The sequence below is a fragment of the Ursus americanus genome, chromosome 4 (assembly GCF_024610735.1).
Source record: "Ursus americanus isolate L20-20 chromosome 4, mUrsAme1.1.p, whole genome shotgun sequence".
NCBI lineage: Eukaryota > Metazoa > Chordata > Mammalia > Carnivora > Ursidae > Ursus > Ursus americanus.
This window is the reverse complement of record NC_142130.1, coordinates 8,909,683-8,934,359: the sequence shown is the minus strand read 5'-3', so window position 1 is coordinate 8,934,359 and position 24,677 is coordinate 8,909,683. Positions and strand designations below refer to the sequence as shown.

Sequence of the window (24,677 nt, the reverse complement as noted above, 5' to 3'; positions counted from 1 at the left end):
TCAGTTACCAACTCAACGGACTCAATAAGCAGGGATAAGAAATTCAAAACCATCATATGGATTGAACCACGTGATCCCTTTGCCACTAAAAATATTAATTAAGCTTTCCTTCTTATCCCCCGCCATAACATCTGTCAACTCACATTTGGCATCCTGTGAAACTTCTGTACACTGAGAATCGTAACAGTTGGAAGGTCATATGACAAACGTTCTTAAAACTTTGAAATTTGGAGGGATTATTTCTCTCTTTCTCTCTCTCTCTCTCCTCAGTCTCTCTCTCTCTCTCTCTCTCTCTCTCCATAGAGGGTAAACTAGGAAGTCACAAGCATATTTCAGAGTATAATACAATTTTATGTTGGCAAAAAACACTGCTGTGTTCAGATTAAAAGTGAAACAAAGCCAAGCTGAGTTATGTTAGCATGGCTTGAAGGGAAATAACGTCAAAAGCCCACTTTCCAAATAAAAAAGTGAATGCGGATACCATGCTATACATGTTTATCAATGTAATTTCTTTGTTTGTTTCAGTTATCTGTTGCTGTGAAATAAATTACTCCAAAACGTAGTGGCTGAAAACAACACATTTATTATTTTGCCGTTTCTGTGGGTCAGGAATCCAGGAGCGGCTTAGCTGGGGCCCTGGTTCGGGGCCTCCTTCAGCGGTGGCCAGGAGCCGTACGCGGCGCCATTTCAAGATCTGGCTGGGGAGGAGCCGCCTTCCGGTTCCCTCGTGTGGCTGTTGACAGGACTCAGAAGATTCATTTCCATGTTCAATCGCTCAGGCCTCTCTGCAGGGCTGCGTGGAGACAGAAGCTGGCTTCTTCAAGAGCCGGGATTCCAAAGAGAGCGAAAGGGCACCCCAGACAGAGCGACATCGTGTTTTTCACACTGTGTTCGTTAGAAGAGTCAGTAAGCCCAGCCCACGTCAGAGGGGAGGCATTACACAAGGGCACGAGTGCCGGCAAGCAGGATCGCTGGGGGCTATCTTAGAGACTGCCTGCTACAGTTTCTTTATTTGGAATGTAAATTGTAAAAATAGAAAATGCATTCTCATCATTGGACATTTAAAATGTACAAGAGGGTATGCAGTCAGTTTCCCTCGCATTCCTGTTACCGCCCCTGCCTTGAGCAAACTCCTAGCAGTTTCTTGTGTATCTTTTCAGAAGCTTTCTGTCAAATGTGAAGTTGAAAGGCACTCCACAGGGACAAGCAGAAAGCCCCTTTCATCTTCTTCCCTCCCTCCTGCCAACTCAAACCTGCCTTGCAGAGATAACTCTACCCCACCCTTCTGGTGAAATCTGAGGTGGGCACTATGACTTTTCATCTCCCCCTCAGATAATCGGGAGTTATTTTTAGTCATAACATAGTTCCATGTCAGAAAGAAAATGCTGAAGAACAGTCACTCTGAACTTAAATGTCCAAGCTTCTGTTCTTCCCTAGCCTGGTCCTCCTTCAGCCTGGAAGCCTGAAATGAGAAAAAGTGGAGGCCTTGCGGTCAGCTTCTCTTTCTCTTTTTTGTACTTCACCGCTTTTTCTTCTACCTCCTTTCAACTCCTCGGGGCTGCCTTTTTCTCTTTCTGGGTTGGGGGATGGGAAATGAGTGAAGAGAGATAAGGAGCTCTTTTTTCAATATGGGTTCTTCCGGCTTCTTCCGAGATTTCCACAGGGAAATATCCAACTGTAGCTTTTTTGGTGTTTGCAAATTCTCTCCTTCATTTAGCATTTGCTTAGAGGCAAGGCCTCCAAGGGCTCCAGGAGGGCTGGCTTCTCTCCCTCCCAGCCTCCATCTCATCCCAGAAAACACTTACACACCGTTCAGAATGTGTCCTAGACTCTTTGGAAAACTGATTAAGACCCTTCTTGCTCCTTGAGGGTTTTAATTTCTCACACTATCTCATTCGATTCCTTTAGGAATTGTTATATCCTGGGAACAAGGAATGTCCAATGTATTATCACCCCAGGAATTAAAATCCAAAAGAGGGGATGTGTCTGCTGGTTGATCAAATGCTTGTTTTGTATGCATAGGAAGTGAAAGACTTTTCTTGTACAACACACTTTCCACATGCTGAGACACCTTTGAAGACAAAATGGTGAGAGTAGTTAAGGCTAGAGATTCTTTCAACAACCCAGCATACTCTGCTTAGCCAGAGGGCAGGGAGGTTGAGGTAACTTCAGGCATGGGCCATCTACATAGTTGTGAGGGACACAGTTCTAGGGCGTGGTGGGCTTTTTCTTTCTCTCAGAAGCATACAGTGTTTATTACTATAATACTGGATATCACCATGGTAGTAACTTCCAAATTCCCATTCCTGGGTCTGCTGTGGGTCATCTGTGTACCATTATTTCACTCTGAGTTCAGTCCATATCACCCTTTTCTAACGGTCCCACAAGAGAGCCAATAGACACACCACTCCATCTTTACCAATGGCCAACTGGCAACTTCTCCAAGCCCAGGCTGTAAATCTTTAGGCAACTTCAGCATGCAGCTGGCTTTAAGTTGGCTTAGTGTTGAGACATAAACCCTGTCACTTTGAACCTCAGTGCCCCAGTATTAGCCATTGGGCTCCTACACAAACTTGACCCTCAAGGGGACCCAGGAGATTTCTATGTTGTTCATGTTGTCATAGCTCAAACCCAGCTTCAACCATTCCAATAATATCTGGGTTCTCAAATTCCAGTAACTTTTTCCTCTCTTATCCCTTTCCTTGTATCGCTCGCTGTCCAGGTCCACCTTCTAAGTCTCTGGTCTTCTGGGTGGATTTCCTTCCTGTTGGCAGGGCTCACTATAATGGAATTTTGCCCCTGCTTCCCATTCGGAGAGACTTTGTTCTCTTATCCAGTGTGAACTCATGCCTGCTCACCTCCTGGGTCTCCCAGATGTCACCCAGAACCTCCCAATTCTGCTGCCTCAATTGGACCTGTGGAAGTTCTCAATCCCAAGGACTCTACAACTGTCCCGTTTGATGGAATGTCTGGCATCAGTCAGACTTTCCCCCACAGCTTCTGTGGGAGCCCTGTCATGTTGGGCAGGCAGACGGAGCCTGGACAGTAGAACTCAGCTGGGCTCCAGGGAGGTACTTAGACACGTCAGATGGGAGCCCAAGAAATAACTACAGCCTAGTGAAAATGATTTGGGGGTTCATACTAACAGCAAGTGAGAAGAAGATTAAGAAGGACTTGGAAAATGTACCATTGTATTCCAACTATACTCACAGGGAAAAAAAAAGGAATGACTTGGAGTTGGCAGCATTGTAAGGACAAAAAAAAAAAAAGACAAAGTGATAAATTAAAGCCAAAGAAAATCGGATTTGACAAAAAACCATGCAGTGTCATTACAGAGTATGCCAAGAGATACAGTATCCTCATTAAGGAAAAATAAATTATTTAAAAGTGAATACCGGGATACCTGGGTGGCTCTGTCCATTAAGCATGAGACTTTGGCTTAGGTCATGATCCGAAGGTCCTGGGATCAACCCGTGTTAGACTCTCTACTCAGTGGGGAGTCCGCTTGTCCCTCTCCCTCTCCCTCTGCCTCTACCCCTGCTCCTGTACTCTCTGGCTCTCTCTTAAATAAATAAATAACATCTTTAAAAAAATAGTGAATACCATATCGTACCAATGTCATTTTCTTAGTTTTGACAAATGTAGCACATTAGGTAAGATGTTAACATTAAGAAAAGCTGGGTGAACTCTCTGTACTATCTTTGCAACTTTTCTGTATCTAAAATTATTCCAAAATAAGAAGTTGAAAAAAAGAATGCCAATGGAAACTTGAAAGTATTTACATGAAATAAAGAACTTCTTTACCCTAAAATTTTTAGGCAGATAAAAATGGTTTTTGAAGGATATTTTGATTAAGAAATCAATTTCTTCCGGTTTCAATCTTGGTAGTTTATAGGTTTCCAGGAAGGATTCCATCTCTTCCAGATTGCTTAGTTTATTGGCATATAGCTGTTGATAAAAATTTCTAATAATCCTTCCAATTTCAATGGTGTTCGTCGTGACCTCTCCTTTTTCATTCATAATTTTAATAATCTGGGTCCTTTCTCTTTTCTTTTGGATAAGTCTTGCCAGTGGTCTGTCAATTTTATTGATTCTCTCCAAGAACCAGCTTCTAGTCCTGTTGATCTGCTCTACTGTACTTCTGGTTTCTGCTTGATTGATTTCAGCTTTAATTTTGGTCAACTGCTTCCTTGTGCGTGGATTAGGCCTGTCCCTCTGTTGCTGTTCCAGCTTCTTGAGGTGAGAATATAAAAACTGCATTTTAGATTTTTCTATTCTTTTGAGTGAGGCTTGGATGGCTATGTATTTCCCCCTTAGGACTGCCTTTGCAGTATCCCATAGGTTTTGGACTGTTGTATTTTCATTCTCATTGGTCTCCATAAATTGTTTAATTTGATTTTTGATTTCCTGGTTTATCGAGTCATTCCTGAGCAGGATGGTTCTTAGTCTCCAAGTGTTTGAGTTTCTTCCAAATTTTTCCTTGTGGTTGAGTTCCAATTTCAGAGCGTTGTGGTCTGAGAATATGCAGGGGATAATTTCAATCTTTTGGTATCGGCTGAGACCTGTTTTGTGTCCCAGAACATGGTCTATTCTTGAAAATGTTCCATGGGCATTAGAATAGAATGAGTATTCTTTGGTTCTGGGGTGTAGTGTTCTATATATATCTAAGAGGTCCAACTCGTCGAGTATGGCATTCAAAGCCTTTGATTCTTTGCTTAGTTTTTGCCAGGGTGTTCTGTCTATTTCTGAGAGTGGAGTGTTGAGGTCCCCTACTATTAATGTATTTTTATCTATATGTCTCTTTATTCTGGTTAAGAGTTGCCTTGTGTATCTTGCTGCTCCCCTGTTGGGGGCATATATATTTATAATTGTCATATCCACTTGTTGAATACTTCCTTTAAGAATAATATAGTGCCCTTCTGCATCTCTAACTATAGTCTGTAGTTTAAAATCCAATTTATCTGATATGAGAATTGCTACCCCAGCTTTCTTTTGAGGTCCATTTGCGTGAAAGATGGTACTCCATCCCCTTACTCTCAGTCTGAATGCATCTTTGGGTTCGAAATGAGTCTCTTGTAGACAGCAAATGGATGGGTCATTTCTTTTTATCCAATCTGCAACCCTGTGGCGTTTGAAACCAGAATTTAAACCATTAATGTTCAGGCTGAGTACTGAGAGATATGCTTTTAATTCTGCCATGTTGTCAGTAAAGTCTTTGTTTGTATTGGCTGTGACTTTCTGTTTTGTATCACTCTTGGGGCCTTTTTACTTTTATAGAACCCCCCGTAATACCTCCTGTAGGGCTGGTTTCGTGGTTACGAAATTGGCTAGTGACTGTCGATTCTGAAATGTCTTTATTTCTCCATCAATTCTGAATTGAAGGATATTTTGAAATCTCATTGTTCTTTGCATAAACATGCATGGTAGGAAGGTGCAGTCCTGTATCAATTCTGGGAAGAATTAGTTGATGCTTCTTGATTTCACTTTTAGGAAACTCGCTCTTTCAATAAATAATTTTTGACCTATTGTGGGTCTTGTATATTCTAAGGGTACATCAGTCAACAAAACAGATAAAGATCTATGCTCTCATGGAGCTTACGTTCTGGTGGGATGGGGGAAATCAACGATAAATATGAATATAATAAATGGGTTATATTGTATGATTGATAGGTGCTCTGGGGGAAAAAAGAAGAGCAGAAAAGGGATGCAGTAGTATGCATGGGGGCTGGGCTGTGTACACTTTTAAACAGGCTGATCAGAGCAAGTTCATTAAGCAGGTATAGTGGAGCAAAGATGAAAGAAATTAGGGAGCAAAGCATGGAGATATCAGGGGAAGAGCATCCCAGGCAGAGGGGACAGTCCTAAGGTGGAGCATGCCTCCATGTTCAAGCAGCGTCCAGAGGCAATGGTCAAAAGCAGTAACTGGGGGGAAGGGAAGGTAGATAAGTAGAAGATGAGGTCAGGAAGTTAAGGACAGTGGTAGGCAGAGAGGAGCACAAATAACATAGACCTGTGGCTTTTCCTCTGAGGAAATGGGGAGCTACGGCAGACTTTTGAGGAGAAGGGTGACAGACATGATCTGTCTTACGTATTAGAGGATCATCCTTAACTGTTTTGTGAATAGGTGCTGGGAGGGCAAGGGCAGAGCTGAGGGAACAGTTAGAAGGCTAAAGCAGTGCTTTAGTCCCAAATGAAGCAGTGGAGATGGCAAGAAGCAATGAACTAGAGTTGGCTTGTTTCAGTCTCAAGAGCCAGTTGAGAAACTTTCTGGAAGTTTGCAAGCCAGTTGTTGAGCATGGCAGTATTAAAAATTAAATTATAGAAGCTTACAATTAAATACATTATATTGAAAACTCAAAAAATAAATACTCAAAAATTCATCACTACTGAATTGTTTTATCTAATTATTTTACTATTACTTATTATTTATTATTATTATTATTATTTAGAGAGAGACAGAGAGTGCCTGTGCACATGGCAGGGGGAGGGGCAGAGAGGGAGAAAGAATCTTAAGCACATTCCATGCCTAGTGCGGAGCCCAACGTGAGGTTCGATCTCATGACTCTGAGATCATGACCTGAGCCGAAATCAAGAGTCAGATCCTTAACCGACTGAGCCACACAGGGGTCCCATACTGTTATTTGTTATTATCTTTGCTCCTGAGGATATTTATGCCCATCCATATAGCAAAAATACTCTCAAAGGGGATACCGCTGTGCATCTCTTCCCAATTCTGTATTTAGTGACATTACATTAGGAGTTTGTCAGACATACTGGGGGTATTTACACTGCAGAAATTAAATGCTACAGATCAGGGTTCATTTTGTTTTTACAGAGAACTAGTTGTTAAGCATTTCCCAGCACACCACTGCTTTGTGCCTTCCCAACTATAGCTAGGAACGTGAACCACTACCCCATCCAAAGCTTTCAGGTTCCCTCCCTCCTATCATGTCCCCAACCAAAGAGGGGCAATGCTTCATAAAGAGATTAAACAGGTATTGTGCATAACAGGTATTGTGTACCGCAGGAGAAAAAATAACATATTTCTCTTAAGTCTCATACCACTAATGCATATTTAGTTACAAGAACTCACCATACCTGCGATTGAATCTTTAGTGCCGGCCCTAGCTTTAATCCCAGAGTGCTTCGAAGATGCTCCTCTGTGAGTAACGGCAAGGTTTCTCCATCAATTGCATGATCTTTAAATACCTTATTAAACACAAAAGCTGTTAACTTTGCCTATATGACTTTTTAAAAAATTCCTGTTTTATATATAGGTATTTTAGTTTTGGAGGAAACATTAAGACTGCAAGAGGCCGACACAAATCGTTATCAATTTCTCATTTTCAGTTATTGTCTCTTCTGTGCTCCAGCAGCAAGTTGTCTGTGTTCTTTAATTACTCTTAGAGTACAGTGTAATTCTGTTTATGGGACTCAACCACAACCTGGAGTAGTTATTGCTTGAGGGCAGGCCCACGTCTTATTTACCAGTGGCCCTGTAATGCCGTGGCTGGTACCACTATTGCAGAGTAGATATGCAATAAATGTTGCTGGACAAATCAACAAATGCACAAACAGACTGAGTAAAGGGTTGTGGGTAAAAACCATGGCAGACAAATTTCTCCTCTCGCATGAACAGGTGCAGCCTCTGCCCACTGCCTTGGACGAATGGCAATGCAGGTGAGGACCAGCATTCAGAGCCTTTCCAGGGGCCCTCTCTGTTCTTTTTTTTATTATTATTATTATTTTACTTATTTATTTGACAGAGAGAGACAGCGAGAGAGGGAACACAAGCAAGGGGAGTGTGAGAGTGAGAAGCAGGCTTCCCACCAAGCAGGGGGCCCAAAGTGGGGCTCGATCCCAGGACCCTGGGATCATGACCTGAGCTGAAGGCAGACGCTTAACGGCTGAGCCACCCAGGCACCCCTCTGTTCTGACTGTGGAGTGGATGCCACCAAGCCTTCCTCTCTTCTAGAAACTAGGAAGGTTGCGGGTGGACAAAGATTCCAGGCAGATAAAGAGATGAATCAAAAATCTGGGCAGACTGGTAGTACTGTAATTTCATGACTTCCAGCTTCACACTGCCTGGCAATCCTTTATTTACTGATGATCTCTGTCTTTTTTCTATTTTCAAGCTTTCTTCACACTCTTCACACTTACGACCTTGCAGAATCCTCCCTCATTTTCAGCAGACCATATAACTTCCTATTTGAAAAAGAAAGAAAGAGAGAAAGAGAAGAGAAGAGAAGAGAAGAGAAGAGAAGAGAAGAGAAGAGAAGAGAAGAGACCAGTAGATAAGAACTTCCTTGGGGCGCCTGGGTGGCTCAGTGGGTGAAGCGTCTGCCTTTGGCTCTGGTCATGGTCCCAGGGTCCTGGGACTCCTTGCTCAGTGGGGAGCCTGCTTCTCTCTCTGCCCTTCCCTCCTGCTCTGCTCTCTCTTACTATCTCTCTCTCTCTCTCAAATAAATAAAATCTTTAAACAAACAAACAAACAAAAATAACTTCCTCTAATTCTCCCCAGCAACCTAACGACGGCCATTTTCTCCTCTATGCTGATGTGGCGGAAGACGGTCTCTCCGTGTGTGGAGACAGTCTCCTCACGGACGCTGCGCGTCCCCCACCTCAGGCGTCCCTCAGTGGCGACCCCCTCTCTCAGAGTCGTCTCCACTCTCTGGCCGGCTCCTTCCCATGGACATTTAGGCAAGTCTGCATCACTGAGCAAACGATATTACAGCTCCCTCGCTCTGACTCTAGATCCCGCACCACATCTCTCAGCCCCTTCGCAGCCCAATTTCTCCAGAGTTTGGCTCCTCCCTGCCTCCATGTTCTTCCCTCGCAGTCGTTCCTCAGTCCCGAGGAGTCTGACTCCAGCCCTCACTAGTCGGTTAAACCTGCTTGCGTCTGGGTCCCTGGTGACTCTGCTGTCACCAAACGTACGGATATTCCTTGTGCTCCTGCCTGCCTTTGACACTGTTGACCACTTTTTCATGAAAAACGCTCTTCCCTTGCTTTGCGAGGCAGCTCCCTCCTGGGGACCCTGTGCCTTTCCTTCCCGGTCATTTCTGCGGCTACCACTTCTTTATCCGTCCTTACGTGCTTGAGTTCCTGAGGCTTCTACCTCAGGTCTTCTTTGGTTTTCCTGATTCATCCCAGTCTTTTGGCTTCAGGGAATGTCTATGCTGAAGGCTCCCTAACGTATATCTTAAACTTAGAAACTGAGTCATGCTAATTCTGTCTTTTAGATAGTCGTCTTTTAAAAAAAAAATATTTTATTTATTTATTAGAGAGAGTGTGAGCACACCAGCAGGGTGGGGTGGGGGTAGATGGGAGTGACCAGCTGACTCCCCGCAGCCGATCCCTGGACCCTGCGATCATGACTGAGCTGAAGGCAGATGCTTCGCCAGCTGAGCCAGCCAGGCACCCTAGATAGTGTTCTTATCTCCCCGTCCCCCTGGGGCCATCTAGGGCTTCCCCACTAGTCTTCCCACCTTCAACTTATTTTCATAAGAGCAACCTAAGTGACCTTTCTGAAATATAAAGCTAAGCATGTCATTCATGCTTAAAACCTCAACTGCCTTCGGGATAAAGTCACAATCCCTCACGGTGTCTCCCTGGATCTTTGTGACCTGGCCTCTTCCCCTATTCCAGCCTCCTGTCTTGCCATTCTCACCTCTCCCACCTTGGTTCTGGCCCTCTCTGTGCCACCAGGAGCTACTCCTGAAATCCCAGTTGTGCTAAATTCTTTCTGGTTCCTGGTCTTCTCCTGGGAGTTCCTCCTTTGCCTCTCTTCCATCTCACCGTCCCCTCAGCCGGTAAACTCACTGTCAGACGCCTCTCCCTTCAGGGGAGGGACATATTTTCAAACAAAGGCAGGTTGGCAGCCAGGGTCTGACCCTCAGCCGTGGTGGAGGAAACTGGCCCCAAGGCAAAGTTGCAGAACAATCCAGCGTCACTCAGATGTCCCTCCCACTTCATTCTCAAGACAATACTTGAGGCCAAGACCATATAAACATATGTATAATTTTAGTGATTTCAGTTATTTCAGTTATATTTCAGTTATTCTGTTGAGTCACTTAGAACAAACAAGATGTGTTGCAGGGTCTCCTGGATGTCCCTGAACAATTGGGCTATCAACCCCCTCTCTACATCTGTTTAAAAGAATTTCATTTGCTTAGGAGCTCCGAGGTTTAGTTGTGGTTCTTTTTTTCTGGATTTCTTTTTATACCTATGGAGGCAGGTGAGGGGACGTTGCTGAGTAGCCACCCAAGGCAGAGATGAGAAAGAAGGGGACAGGGTGGTGGGAGTGGGAGGAGGAGAGGGGGTGTGACCCGGTGTAGTCCCAGGCTATACCATACTAGACAAGGGTTTTAGTGACAGCTGTGCCTGAGCTGTACTGCTTCGAAGCTTGTTACACTCTGTTGTGTCCAGAGAGATTCTCTCCGTTTATACACACCGTACTGTCACTGAGCACGGCAGGGTCGTGCCCAATAGGGCCGTGGCCTGCTTGCGGCTGTTTTTGCCAGCAGTCCCAGGTAGGGAATCAACTAATGAGGAAGCAAGAGCAGAACTTGATCCTAACCACATTTGAGAAACACCTAGAAACACTGGTACCACTTCTTGGGGTGGGGAAAGGAGCACTGACATCCTGTTGGTGTGAGATAATGAGTCAGCCAAGTTTGGGGTATTCATGTTCATGTGACTTCTATGAACCCGCAAGAGTATGTTGAGGATGATAAAGTGTGAAATGTACACATGGCGTCATTTATTACAAGAGTGGTTATTATAAAGAGCACTTCTATGCCTGTGGATCACTGGCTGATTAAGAATGATGAGGGTTCAAAGAGATTCAGTCTGCTAGAAGCCAGTAATCACATGCTCATTACACACAGGGTTGCTTATTTCTGGCTGTTATCAAAATTTGGTAACTTCACTGTTCTGGTGGTTGATGTGGCACTTGATAAGTGGAATAGATAAATTTAAAAAGTGATTGCCCCATGGTGAATGACTAATAAGAAAACTATAATGTTATACTTGCTGAATAGGAGAGAACAGGGCAGAATTTTTATCAAGTATGCAAAAAAGACAAAGGGGGTGACTTGAAGAATGCAACTTGTCTCATAAGTAACCTGAGGTTTCGTTCCCTTGAGGAGCCTCTGATACAATGATGAAATTAATGTTTATCAAGTACTTACAAGTGCCAGGCCCTCTTCAAGGCTTACAACAATCCTTTGGGAATATATTATACAATTATCCCCATTTTATGGATGAAAAACTGTGCACCAGGAAGACAGGCAACTGTCCCAGGTCACATGTCCAGAAAACACAAAAGCCAGGATTTGAACTTGCGCTTTCTGGTTTCATAAGCCATACTGTTAACGACTACTCTATCTAATGTTTCCGTAAGTCCAATAAACAGGGAAAAAAAAGAAAGAAAATGTAGAAGAACTAACAGCTTTACACTGAAGTAAAAAGTGATCACAAAACTAAGATCTGAAAAAAGTTATTTCTAACATCGGTTAATTATGTTAAATTATAATGTCCTTTCCTTATTTTCTTTTCCTTTAGTATATATGGCAAAGGTAATGACATCAGATTTACTAGGCAAATTGTTACTTAAAATTGTGTTATTAAATCACTTGCGGGGCGCCTGAGTGGCTCAGTCGGTTAAGTGGCCGCCTTTGGCTCAGGTCATGATCTCAGGGTCCCGGGACCCAGCTGCTCAGCTGGGAGTCTTGTTTCTCCTTCTCCCTCTGCTGCTCACCCTGGCTCATGCTCTCTCCCTCTCTCTTTCTCAAATAAATAAATAAAATCTTTAAAAAACTAAATCACTTGAAAAAATAAACTTTGTGTATGAAAATATAGCACTGACATAAACTTTAAAAACTGGCCAACCCATTTTCCCATATGAGCGAAACCAGTCTTCTTTCCAACTGTCCTGACAGTTCATTATAACTCAAAAAGTAGTATTTTATCTACCAGATTGAATTATCTGTGTATATGTACTTTTGTATTATTGCCCCAGCATAAATATAGAATTTTAAAATAGTTCATTTCTTATTTTTCAGATCTATTGCCTTGTTATCCTTTTAGAATGAAGAATATATTTCTATTACCTATTACGAGTAGCCTAAGACTTCTGGTACAAAAGTACGTACCCCCACAATGTTATATGGAAGAGTAGGAAATGTAGTAAACATTTCCACTGTTTTTGGATCTTTGGCCACCAAATCTCCTAATTTTGGGTGAATTCCTACCTCCTGGGAGTCTTGATAAAATAGAAACAAAAGCCAGACAGACATGGCTCTCCCAGCCTTCCCTGCAGATGGGGTGTGGGGACATGACCCAAGCTCCACCGATCCCAGGCTCCTGTCCCAGGTCAGCCCATGACATATGGAGGGGTAAATTATTAGGAATCCTCTCTGAGAGAAAAATGCAAGTTGGACAGAACTCTTTCGGAAGGAAATATATTTCGAAGTGTTTTATTTTCATGAAAATACTTCAATGTTAACTCACCTGGGCATAGTCAGAGCAACCTGGAAGGCCACTGATGAAGTTGTGCACGTCGTCCACAGTCCATTTCTGAATATCTTCATCTAAGGACAGATTTTCCCCAATTGTAGCCAGTGGGTGTGCTCCTTTAAAAATGGAAAGGAAATTACTTGGTTATATAAAATTTCCAGGGAAAGGGGGGAAGCTAAGAACACAGTTTGATGTATAGTTATATTAATGTCCTCATATTCTATTACCACTGAGGGTCCCTTTAGATCCCTATAGATCTATGTGTAAACTCCTTAAAAGATACTGAGAGACATTTTCTTAAGAGTTGAGCAATCTCCTTTCTTTTCTTCCTCTAAAGATCTTTAACGACAGCCTTATCGTAAATAAACAAAGAAGTTCCCGACTGCTCTGTTTCTCTGCGAGTCCAAGAGAAATGCCCTGCGGATTTTATTCTCCAGATGAGCACTATCGTGTTCCACGATGTTATATGATTTATCATGCTCTCTAGGTGATGCAAGAATTTAGCTACATATTCATCAAAAAGGGCAAATTAACACTTTGTAAGGGAAGCAGTTGGTTTGGTAACACCCCCCTCCCCCCAAATCCCGTGTTTTAAAATATTTTTATCTAAAGAAGGTCTAGAAGACTCTTCAGTGTGTGTTTGGGTTGGGTGGCTGGTGTGCTAATGCTTTTAGGTAAGAAGGTATCGCCATAATAAAGGGCATTGCAAGTCAACGCTTCTGTTTAATTGTCTATAGCTTTCTACACTTAAATACAGGGGAGATAGAATTTATCCTTTTAAGCAAGAAACCACTCTATTTTGTGTTGAAGAAATTAACAGCTAATTAAATTAAAATTTTAAGTTAAAATTCTGGTAGGTTTCCCCCATTCTTCCTCATTCTTGTCTTCCTAGCTTTTGCTGAAAATTCTTTATATAGCAACATACGAACGGAGAGGAGTGTCACTAGCATGGCTTTATTGGAACTAACATAATAAAGTGACTTCAAAAAGACGTAGTTCTAAATAAGACTCAGAAAAAGAAGAATAAAAGGAAAAATGATGGGTATAATGCATTATGGAATAAACTGAGGACTTGGTGACCTGTGGCTCATCAGGTTGGGCCATTGGCCCCTGGCACCCACCTGGCAGAGCCGGTCGAGGATTTGGAGGGCCAACATCGTTCTTTTCCCCACAGGTTGCAAAGCCCTGCTCTGAAGGCTTCTCTTTAGCACCATCCCAGGAGGCCTTTGCTTCTAGAGGAGGACCATGAGCTCCCCACGGTCGTCTGTGGGTGGGCTCGAGCTCCCCACAGGTGTTGGCAAGAGCTGTAGCTGGCTTTTCATTGGTTTCACTTGACTTCTGATTGTTGAGAGCCTCAGTCTCTGGTTCCTTTGCATATTCATCCTCTTCATAGGGAATCACATGAGTCTGGCCTAAGAGTTTTTCTTCTACCTGACGTTTGGAGCTCTCAATATCGTTATCTAAAACTTTCTGATTCCCTGTACTTCTCTTGAGACGGTGACATTTCTGACCCCAGCTCTCTAGAAAATGTGGACCAGTTGCCACTAGCGTGGGGTTTCCCTGAAGATTTCTCAGGGTACTTCTGTGAAAAGGCAGGTGCCCGGCAGGGAGCATGCCCCTGCCGTGGTAGGTGGCTGGGCCAGGTGCCATACTGGAGCCATAGAGGAACGGTATCCCTAGGCCTGCTAGTCCCTTGGGATTCACTTTTTCTATTCTCCTTTGTTGGTAAATGGCATGCATTTCCATCTCCATCCTAAAAACGGAACAATATATTTTATACACCCCAAGAAAGCCATTAGAAATATAACCTTAATGGACCTCTGCCTTCCCTGAGATGGAACGTCTGCTTTTCCTGAGTCTTCACACTACTTATCTGAAGTGTGTTGGGTGGAAACATGAATTCCCCCCCAAATTCACTGGGAAGGACAGTTTGGAATAAAGGTCTGATGGTGAAAGTTTTGGCTGAATCGCCCAATGGAAGTGCAAGGCCAGTTTTTAAAGCATTACCTCTAATAGGTCTGGCGACTTTAGCAGGAATGGGGGTAACATGGCAGAGGATAGTTTCTTGCCAGAGATTAATCCTCAAAGAAACTAAAGTTCTGGGAAGAGGTTTTTGAACCCTGTGGTATAACCATAGTGGGACTTAAGGAAGACAGCGAGCCAATGCAAGTCTCAACTGTTACAGATCCAAGAACTGGCAGCGGTTCTGCGGGAGGACGTGGTGGGGGTTTTGCTTCCTTTACTTTGTTTATGGGTTATCACCTGGACCCATTAGTGTTCAGTGGTGAGAACACTGAGGATAATGCCTTCTTGCTCCCCAGGGCCATGCGCTACCATTATTGCTGTCTTTCCTTTCCAGTTGCTACAGCTGAAGGCTACTTTTGGGGCCACTGACATGGGGCTGTCTGGGCTCTGCTCGCAGAATCTCAAGTGGGGATGGCAAGCGTGGCTCCTATATTTGGGCAGAATCGAAGTCATTTAAAACAGAAGTGTCAATATGAATTTCGGAGCCATCACAACTAGGCATTTTAACTGTGAGACATTGTTCAACTATTATGGTCTACGGCCTTAGCTTCGCTACGTAACTTCTTTTTTTTCTTTTCTTTTTTTTTTTTTAAAGATTTTATTTATTTATTTGACAGAGATAGAGACAGCCAGCGAGAGAGGGAACACAAGCAGGGGGAGTGGGAGAGGAAGAAGCAGGCTCCTAGCGGAGGAGCCTGATGTGGGGCTCGATCCCATAACGCCGGGATCACGCCCTGAGCCGAAGGCAGACGCTTAACCGCTGTGCCACCCAGGCGCCCCCGCTACGTAATTTCTAATCTTGCTTTTATCTTTAACCAACCTGAATATATGTTTGTGTATATTTCTTTTTGTAATATTCCTGAAATACTTTTTGTATGTAATCAGATATCTATCAAATATATATAATAAAATATGTATATAAAGTGTGTACATATATACAAATAGAACAAATGAATGAAATGTGTGTACATAAAAAGTATCTATATCATCTATCTTTCTATTTATCTTTCTATCTACCTATTTATCTATCTATCTGCCTAAAGCAAATGAATAAACGAACAAGTGACTGAATAGAAAACAAATAAAACAACACTGTTATGTTACCTGGCAGTCTGCTGCCTTTGAATCATTTCATTCCTTCTGGCCATTGCCTTTACGGATTCGGGGGGTAAAATACCCCAACCTTAAAAAAAGAAAACCATCATCTCATCCCACAAACAAATTAACAGTGTCCATTTAAACATTACACAATGAAATATAACGATTTAAAACAGCATCTACAAAAACCCACCAGTAGAGCACAAAGTTGGAAACAGTGTCAGATAATTGCTGGTCAGCATCTTAGAGTCACGTTGGTGATGGAATGATAAATACTAGATAATTTTATCTTTCTTTAAGTATCGGTCTTGTGCTTGGTGACATTTTCCTACCACACTTCAAAAAGAAAAAAGATGAAATGAGCTGTGGATCTCTTCATTTCTAGCTTTTGCAGTAAAAAAATGGATAACTTTTTTTTTTTTGCTATAAGAGAAATTAGTTGACCTTTAAAAAAAAAAGGAACTAAGTGCTTCTTATGCACCAAAATCCCTGGAAATAAATGAAATGATTTGATGGGTCAAATATAAAGCTCTCTATGTGGACTTTTTGGTGTATCTGAGGAAGATACTTTTTCCAAAATGCTTTCAATGAAGTTGGTTAGAAATTATATTCTTTGTATAGTCTTTAAAAGATCTTGAAATAACAGTAGCATCACGATTTCAAGGCTCTATTCTTGCCTGGTAACTTTATGCTCTATTGACTTTTTTCTTTCTCTGTACTCCCAATGCATGTAGAGTCTATACTGATGCTTTTCAAACCATCTATGGTAAAGGAGCATTTTTTTTCTTTTAAAATTTCCACCCATCATGGACCAATACTTTTAAAAAATACAATAAAGTGAACTTTTATAAAATTGAAATGAAAACAAGGACAAATACAAGTATCAGGTGAAAAAAATTATTAGATCAACAGGCAGAGAATTACCCTGTCAAATGGCTGCAAAACTTTCTCTATTTATGCACTCATTTGCACAACCTCTTCACAGACCAGCACAGGTCTACGGAACACACTTTAACATAACAGACACACAAACTGTACTTCGTACATGTAGTTTTGTTCACTGGTAGTTTTACATGTGAAAATCTGTTCTCCTAACAAAGGGGTCAGTACCATGCGAGCTAGAACTGTTTCTTGTACATGTACTAAGCTAGAATAGCTCATTTAACTCATACGAATAACCTATCTCGAAATAATCATACTATATCTTTTTAAAGATTATTTGTCATTTGTAAAATTCGGAGATTAGATGAGGTGACCTCTAAAATTCTCCTAACTCTAAAGCTCTATATTTTTATAATTCAGTGGCTTCAAAATATTCTTCTTTAGAGAGCTGGTATGCATGAAACTTTGAACCCAGGAGGTCCTGCCAAAGCATGCAGAGAAAGTTCTCATGAGAAGTCCGGTATAGAGGGCACAGGTCTAACTACCTGGGCTTTAGGACCCTCTGAAATCTGGAATCATCAAACCTATTCCAAGTTTCTTTCTCTTTCCCAAATAGATGACATCAGCTTTAGTGCTGGTCCAGCTGTAAAAATCCACTCTCTAACTAACATCCAATTTTTGAAATAGATTTCTGTTTTAGTTTCTATTTTGCTAACTTACTTAGCAGCTCAGTTTCTGTAGGACCGAGGCCCTACTTTTCCCTTGCTTATTCTCCTACACATCAGACTTGAGACAGGAGACCTGACCTATGTCCCTGAGATGGTGGCCAACTTGCTGGCTTATATCCAAATATTGGCAGCTTCTGGTTTTTTTTTTTTTTTTTATCACTAAGCCAGGCTCTCTGAGTCAGCAATGAAATGATTTCCCTGGTCTACTTATGTTTTGCCTGTAACCGTGGGCTATAGATTTACTGGGTTCTTGCTGCCAGATGGGGCTTTTATCTGGGATCAGCTTTGGGACAGTCTTTTTGGGCCTTGGATCACTGCAGTAGGTGTGTCTAGTTTCATATCTGGCCCTGGCTTGTGCGCCCAATCCCACTGCGGTGGATCCATACACAGCATGCTCAAATCCAGCCAGGCTGGTGTCTTCACTGGCCCTGGCACCAATCATATTTCTTCTTGTGTCAAACTCTTCACTCCCATCATTCTTATCTATTGAGAGTTGTTGGGATTGGAGAGCAGGGACAAACAGAAACTCACGAATATAGTTTCAGGGAGATAAGATACGTCAGTTTGATCTTCAATATCGTGAGGAAATTCTCACTTCCTAATCTCTCTTGGCCTCCATCTTGTCGTGTCTTCACTGATACCGCTCTACTGACTGCTTTTATCAAGATCACCAATGAGCTCCACTTAGCTAAATCTAATCATATATTCTAGTTTTCATCTACTTGGCACACTTGACACAGAGGCTCTCTCTCTGTCCTTACAACTTCTTCCCTTGCCTTTGAGGTCACCAGGCTCTCCTGGGTTTCCTCTCACCTCACTGGTTTCTCCTCCTATTTCTCCCTTGCTTGTTCCTTCTCATCTTTTGGATCTTGTTGGCGTGCCCTAAGCATCATCCTTTTAAACTCTATCTATACACATTCTAGGGGCAATCTCATCTAGTCTCATCTATGCTGATGAATTCTAAAATTATTTCTCCAGGTTGTCTCCAGAAGTCCTCTCTGGGATTTAGCTGCCTTCCTGACATCTCCCACTGAGGGTCTGTTGGGCATCTCAAACGTAATAGGAGCAAAATTGTGCCTACAACATCTCTCCACCCCAAGAACTCTGTTCCTCTCATGCTCTTCCTCAATAGTGAACTTTACCTTTCCTATTGCTCACACCAAAATTTTTGCTGTCCTCCTTAACACCTCTCTCTCACACACCTTATAACTAAACTGTGAGAAAGCCTGTTATTTCTACCTTCAAAATAATTACAGAATCCAACCATGTGTTACTATGGAACTGTCGCCACTCAGGGCCAACCCATCATAATCTTTCGGCTATTCTAATAGCCCATGAACTCCCATCAGTTTATCCTCAGAACTCTGATCCTATCAAGTTTGTCCCAGATACAGCAGCCAGAGTGATCCTGATAAAATGTAAGTCAGACCACGTGGCTCCTTTGCTTAAACTCCTCAAAAGCTTCACCTCTTACTCAGAATAAAAGGCGAACTCCCACTATGACCTATCAGGCCATAGACGAATAGCCCCAAGCCCCTTTCAATTTCAGATCTCATCTGCTCATGACCTCATCAGTTCCTCACATGTGAGATAAGACAGATAATAATATTGCAACTTTTCATGTCATTCACCAGTAAATTGGTGGTTGGAGGAGTTAGGCAACTTACACTCAGTTACACAGTGGTGGAACCATGACTTAAATCTAGGCAGCAAGTACAGAACCTACAGGCATAACCGCCACACGGTTCTGCTGCCCAAACTCAGCAGTAGATTTGATAGCGTGATGGCAAGCTTCAAGCAGCCATCCAGGTCACAGCGCTCCCCAGACCAAAGCCGTCTATTGCTCATACCTGAGTAGACACGATTGGACAGCGTGTTTGTCGTATTTGCATTTGGTAGAACAGAAGATCCAAATTGGGAAGGAACACAAAACCGTCTTGGGTCAGTAGGAGCTACAGTGGAAGGAAATAAGTCTCTAGAGGAAAAAAGATATAAAGTACACAAAATGAGGATGGACTAGTACAAATTTCCCATCACACAGGCAGCGAGATTTTTTAATTGCCAGATAGGATTCTATCATATCTTCCCAAAATGAAGTGCAAAAATCCTGCAGCCTCTATTGGTTTAAGCAGAAATGTGCTAAGAAAGATCTACTAAGGAAGGATTGACTCAGATGACAACACAACAGATAAAGCAGGAAAAGAAAGTTCTAGGAATGTCTGGGAAAGAGATCTAATCAAATCAATACTGTTCTCCGATTTCCCATGACCAACATACCGTTCTGACCACAACATCATTTTCTCATGCAATGGACGTACTTGGCTTGGGTTTTGCCATCTGGGATTAGTGTTTGACTATCCAGGTGACAGTTTATTTATTTAGCCAAACTTCAGGGATCTCAAGAGTCCAAATTTATTGCTCAGGCTCCACGAACAACAATGAATAATGGATATGACTTTTTCCCCAGAATGTCAAAATACTCGAAAGAAGGGAAAATAAGACACTGCCAGAGTGTACATCCTAAGCATTGATAATGTCACTTTTGTTGAAAAGAGAGAATTGTTCTATCACAGGAAATCCCGGGTACTCAATTGTTATGGAGTGAGTTGCGTTTCCCCTAAATGCATGTGTTCTGAACCCCCAATGTGATCACATATGGAGATAGGACCTTTTAGGGGAGCCTTAAGGTTAAATGTGGCCATAACAGTGGAATCCTGATCCAGTAGTGGTGTCCCTATACGAGGAAGAGGTAGCAGGAGCGCATACACAGAGGAAAAGGCCAAGGGAAGGCACAGCAAGAAGGCAGCTATCTGCAAGTCAAGGAAAGAGGCCTCACCCCCAATCAACCCTGCCAACACCATGATCTAGGGCTTTTCAGGCACCAGAAGTATGAGAAGTCAACTTTTGTTGTTGGAGCCATGCACTCTGTGGTATTCTGTTAGGGCAATATTTGTACCCACGGGATGCCTGTCACAGGGCAAGTGCTTGTTAGCTGTGTGTTGAGTGAATATATCAAGCAGACCTCAAATGGGAAGTGACAGGAAGTGTGTTGAAGGTGTGGCCCCCCGAGCATCTTGACATGAATTAGTGCACCACCGTTCATGGAAGTAACGTTAGACGAGAAAACAACACTGGAGTTACTATCATTTGAAAAGTTAATGAACATCCATGTTCTCCTTGGACCAGATTAGTATATTGGAAAGAAATACCTATCCACCGTTGGAGGTTCAAATGGTGAAGGAACCAGTGGCATTCTCTGCTGCGCTGATGCTGTCAATAAAGGGTTCATGGCCATCATGGGATTGATCATCAATATCTCTCGCCACTGATGGAGCTCTAGAAGGAATCAGCTAGATGTGTTAACAAGTAACTCTATGTTTTGGGAACTATTTGAATTTTTCTTAAACACTGTTTGTATTTTCCCAACATTTGGGGAGACTGCTATAATAAGCTTTCAGTTACACAAAAACCCCTCCATTTTAAGCACCCAGATACAACCGTAGAACTTAGTGATTTATCAATTGGTCCTTGGAATTTGTTGATGAGCCCTCAGGAAATACCATATCACACTACAAGCAATAATAAAACTAAACTAGCCTTGCAAGATTCCAGAAATACCAACCTCATTTCTTACAACTTATTTTGATTTTTTAAAAGATGTATTTATTTATTTTAGAGGTGGAGGGCAGAGGGAGAGAGAGAAGAACTCAAGCAGACTCTGTGCCGAGCACGGAGCCTGATGCAGGGCTCCGTCTCATGACCCTGAGATCAGACCTGAGTGGAAACCAAGAGTTGGCTGCTTAACCAACTGTGCCACCCAGGCACACCCCTTATTTTGGTTTTTACATTTCCAGAGGTGCAAATGCATATATTCTTCCATATGTGCAATCTTCAGAAAAATATTCCTATTAAATTGGTAAGATTAAAACAGAAAAGAGGGGGAAAATCTTCTTAATGGTTAAAAATATATCTAGTTAGAGTGGATACAGGATAAGACTGTATTTAATTAGAGCAAGCGAGCAAGTTATATCCAAGTGTACATAAACACAGAACCTAGTGATCAGGAAAAGGGACCATTGTTAAAAGGATAACGTTTCGTTTTACTTCTTCCTGTTAATTATTGATGTCCTTTGAATAATTTTAAATTCTAAAAAAGTACTAGTCAAGCAAGTCATTTTAGCTTCTCCTTCATCCTCAACTGTCACTTAAAAAAATTCAAGATATCTACAATTATGTTTTTTTAAATTTTTTTAATTTTAATTTTTTTAAAGATTGTATTTATTTGAGAGAGAGAGAGCATGAGCAGAGGGAGGAATAGAGGGAGAGGGAGAGGGAGAAGCAGACTCCCCACTGAGCCTGGAGCCTGACAGGGGGCTCAATCCCAGAACCCTAAGATCACAACCTGAACTGAAGTCAGATGCTTAACCAACTGAGCCACCCAGGCGCTCCTTATTTTTTATTTTTTAAGGTTTTTCTTATTTATTTCAGAGAGAGAGAGAGAGAGAGAGAGAGAGCTGGGGGGAGGGGCAGAGGGAGATCATCTCAAGCAGAGTCTACACTGAGCTCGGAGTCCCACCTGGGACTCCATGTGCTGGGCTCGATCTCATGACTCTGAGATCATAATTTGAGCAGAAACCAAGAGTCAGGCGCTCAACTGACTGAGCCACCCAGGCAACCGCCCCCCCAACTATGTTTTTAAAAAAGGAAATTAGGAAGAATATGTTCTGCTTTTCAAAATAGTGATCTTTCTTTTTTCCTTTCTCGTATGCATATTTGATGTGATTGTTAAGCAGTTAATACATTCATGTGGTTCAAAAACCAAACTACAATGGTACTTAAATGAGTAATCACTTCTTTAGCTTCTTTTCCAGACTGAAACCTACTGATCAAGTCCACAGTTTACCTAACATTGGCGTTCGCCATTCATATATTTGAAAAACTTCTTTATGTTGACTTATTTTCACTGTATTTCTATGAGATCAGTATAGTTTCCTCTCTGATAGTGGCTTCAGAGAGTCTAGTGACCAGTCAGGATTAGAATAAAGATAGTCACCAGGTGCCTGCCAGCCATGGTGAGAATGCCAGCCAAGAATCCAGGCTGGCTGCATGTCGGGCACAGGCTTGCAATTCTGTTCGTGCCTTGAAATCTCAGGTCCCCCATGTGAGGTCAGGTGCACAGCCACCTTCTTCCCCCTAGTTCATTACACAACAGAACAATGTGGGACACAACTTGGTGCTCCTGAACTTTGATTGGTGTCATAAATTGTCCCTGGCAGAAGTTTGAATTTACTCTTGAATGAATTTTTGAGAATTTTTAAGATTATAAAATATAGTGCTTATCATTTTATGTGATGCTGATTACAAATTAGGAGGAAGGAGAGAAAGAAAGGGAGAGGTACAGAATTCCTCCAGAGCAAGAACTGCGTAGATGCTGACCACCCCTCTTCCTCACACATGTCACCTGAGGGAAATGCCATGGAGATGAGTTACCAAAAGCGGAAGAGACTGTCTTATTTTGCCCCCCCCTGAGCAGGCCTCCAGACAAGGGCTTGAGCAGAGGTAGTGATCCCAAGAAGCCCACATGAGGGGGTGGGGAAGTGAAATCAGGAGGGGGAAAGCCAATAAAGGGTGAGTTAATGTGTGGGTTACTACTGTGGGCAACTGGGGCTCAGCCCTGCTGGGGTCCCTCTAAGAAACCTTGTGGAACACACCTCAGAATTGTCCCGATGAAACACTAAGAGTTGGGTAAACAGCTATCTGGGCTATGCCTGAGCTAGATGCAGTGGACTCCTGCAGTGCGGAGGGAAGCCTTCAGACTGACAAGCTGAGAGGTGCGGGTGCTTGAGATGGGAAAGGACCCCCATGGTTGTAGGAGAACTCGGAAGGGGGCCGAGGAGATATGGAATAGGGCCGCAACAGTGTCTAGTGCTGTCGAGGTGATGTGGTTACCTTCTAATGTCATTCCATTAGAGAACTGGCACAGATGCCTTTCTTCCGGAGTACCAGGCTCACCAGGCATAGGCATATTTCTACGAGGTTCTGTAGGGTCCATTCTCTGCAACAACACAGCAGGATTTTTTTCACTGTTAGGCACACATTTAGTGAAGTAAGCAGGGAACTCAAGGCTATCAGGTTATCGGAGATGAAGAAATGAGGCATCAGAGACAAGCCTCATCTAATTTAAATCTAATTTAAAGCCCTCCTTGGTAGCATAACTGTTCTGGATCCTCTGGTTCTGGGGTCTGGCTTGCTTTCTTTCTGCAATGCCAACCAAGGAGATTGAATGTGATCCATAAAATGTCATTACACATCTGGGGCGCCTGGGTGGCACAGCGGTTAGGCGTCTGCCTTCGGCTCAGCGCGTGATCCCGGCGTTGTGGGATCGAGCCCCACGTCAGGCTCCTCCACTGGGAGACTGCTGCTTCCTCTCCCACTCCCCCTGCTTGTGTTCCCTCTCTCGCTGGCTGTCTCTATCTCTGTCGAATAAATAGATAAAATCTTTAAAAATAAATAAACAAATAAATAAAATTTTGTTACACATCTGATAGAGTGGTTTACTATTTTTAAATCAATCCTCCAAGTTTTTGCCTAAAATGTAAGCTATTTCCAAGGTCTAGAGAGGTATCCCTATGCCATGAAAGTCCCCGGGAAGGACAAGTCCCTGACATCTACCACACCTGAATGTTCTCAGCTCCACTTGGCTTCCCTAGTTTCTTTTCATCCTCACACTTGTGAGCAAGTGCTTTTTAACTTGTTACCGTCATATTTATTGGAGCCCAAATTTTCTTTTAAAAGTATCATTGCCTGGTGCTATAGACTGAATTTATATGCCCCCCCATTCCTATATTGAAACCTAATCTCCAATGTGATGGTATTAGGAGGTGGCTCTATGGAAGGTGATTAGATCTTGAGGGTAGAACCCTCATGAATAGGATTAGTGCCCTCAGAAAAGAGACACCAGAGAGCTCCCTAGCCCCTTTTGCCATGTGAGGTTACAGCAAGAAAGTGGGCATTTGTGAATCAAGAAGCGGGTCCTCCCTGGACACTGAAGCTGCTGGTGCCTCGCCTTGGATTCCCCTGCCTCCAGAACTGTAAGAAATAAATTTCTGCATTTAGAAGCCACCCAGACTATGGTATTGGTCTTCTGTTATAGCAACCTGAGTGGACCAAGGTATCTTTTTTAGGTTATGTTGTTGTATTTTGAATGCCCCAAATTTTATATATATACATATATGTGTGTAAATGTGTGTGTGTGTGTGTGTGTGTGTGTGTGTGTGTGTAGAGAGAGAGAGAGAGAGGATATTTTTAATAGACTTTTTTTTCGAGCAGTTTTAGGTTCACAGCAAAATTGAGTGGACAGTACAGGGAGTTCCCATACACCTCTCCCCGCCCCACATGCATAGCCTTTCTCACTAGCCACAGCCT

The 24,677-nt window shown here is 42.6% G+C and overlaps 1 protein-coding gene and 1 long non-coding RNA gene across 2 annotated transcripts in view; one reads left to right on the top strand and one right to left on the bottom strand.

Moving 5' to 3' along the window:
* The window catches only part of LOC123786377 (uncharacterized), a 30,296-nt gene extending 16,815 nt beyond the window's left edge, over nucleotides 1–13,481 (top strand). The window contains exon 4 of the long non-coding RNA XR_006777939.2: nucleotides 8,136–13,481. This is a non-coding gene — a long non-coding RNA (uncharacterized LOC123786377). The remainder of the gene's footprint in view (nucleotides 1–8,135) is intronic.
* Nucleotides 1,092–23,304, bottom strand: SAMD7 (sterile alpha motif domain containing 7). Its single transcript, XM_045788619.2, is given in 8 exon segments — nucleotides 1,092–2,071; nucleotides 7,099–7,209; nucleotides 12,514–12,635; nucleotides 13,641–14,272; nucleotides 15,649–15,727; nucleotides 19,103–19,227; nucleotides 20,462–20,588; nucleotides 23,202–23,304. Coding segments are annotated over 8 exon segments (1,497 nt in total). The 3' UTR covers nucleotides 1,092–1,873.
* Between the last annotated feature and the right edge of the window lie 1,373 nt (nucleotides 23,305–24,677).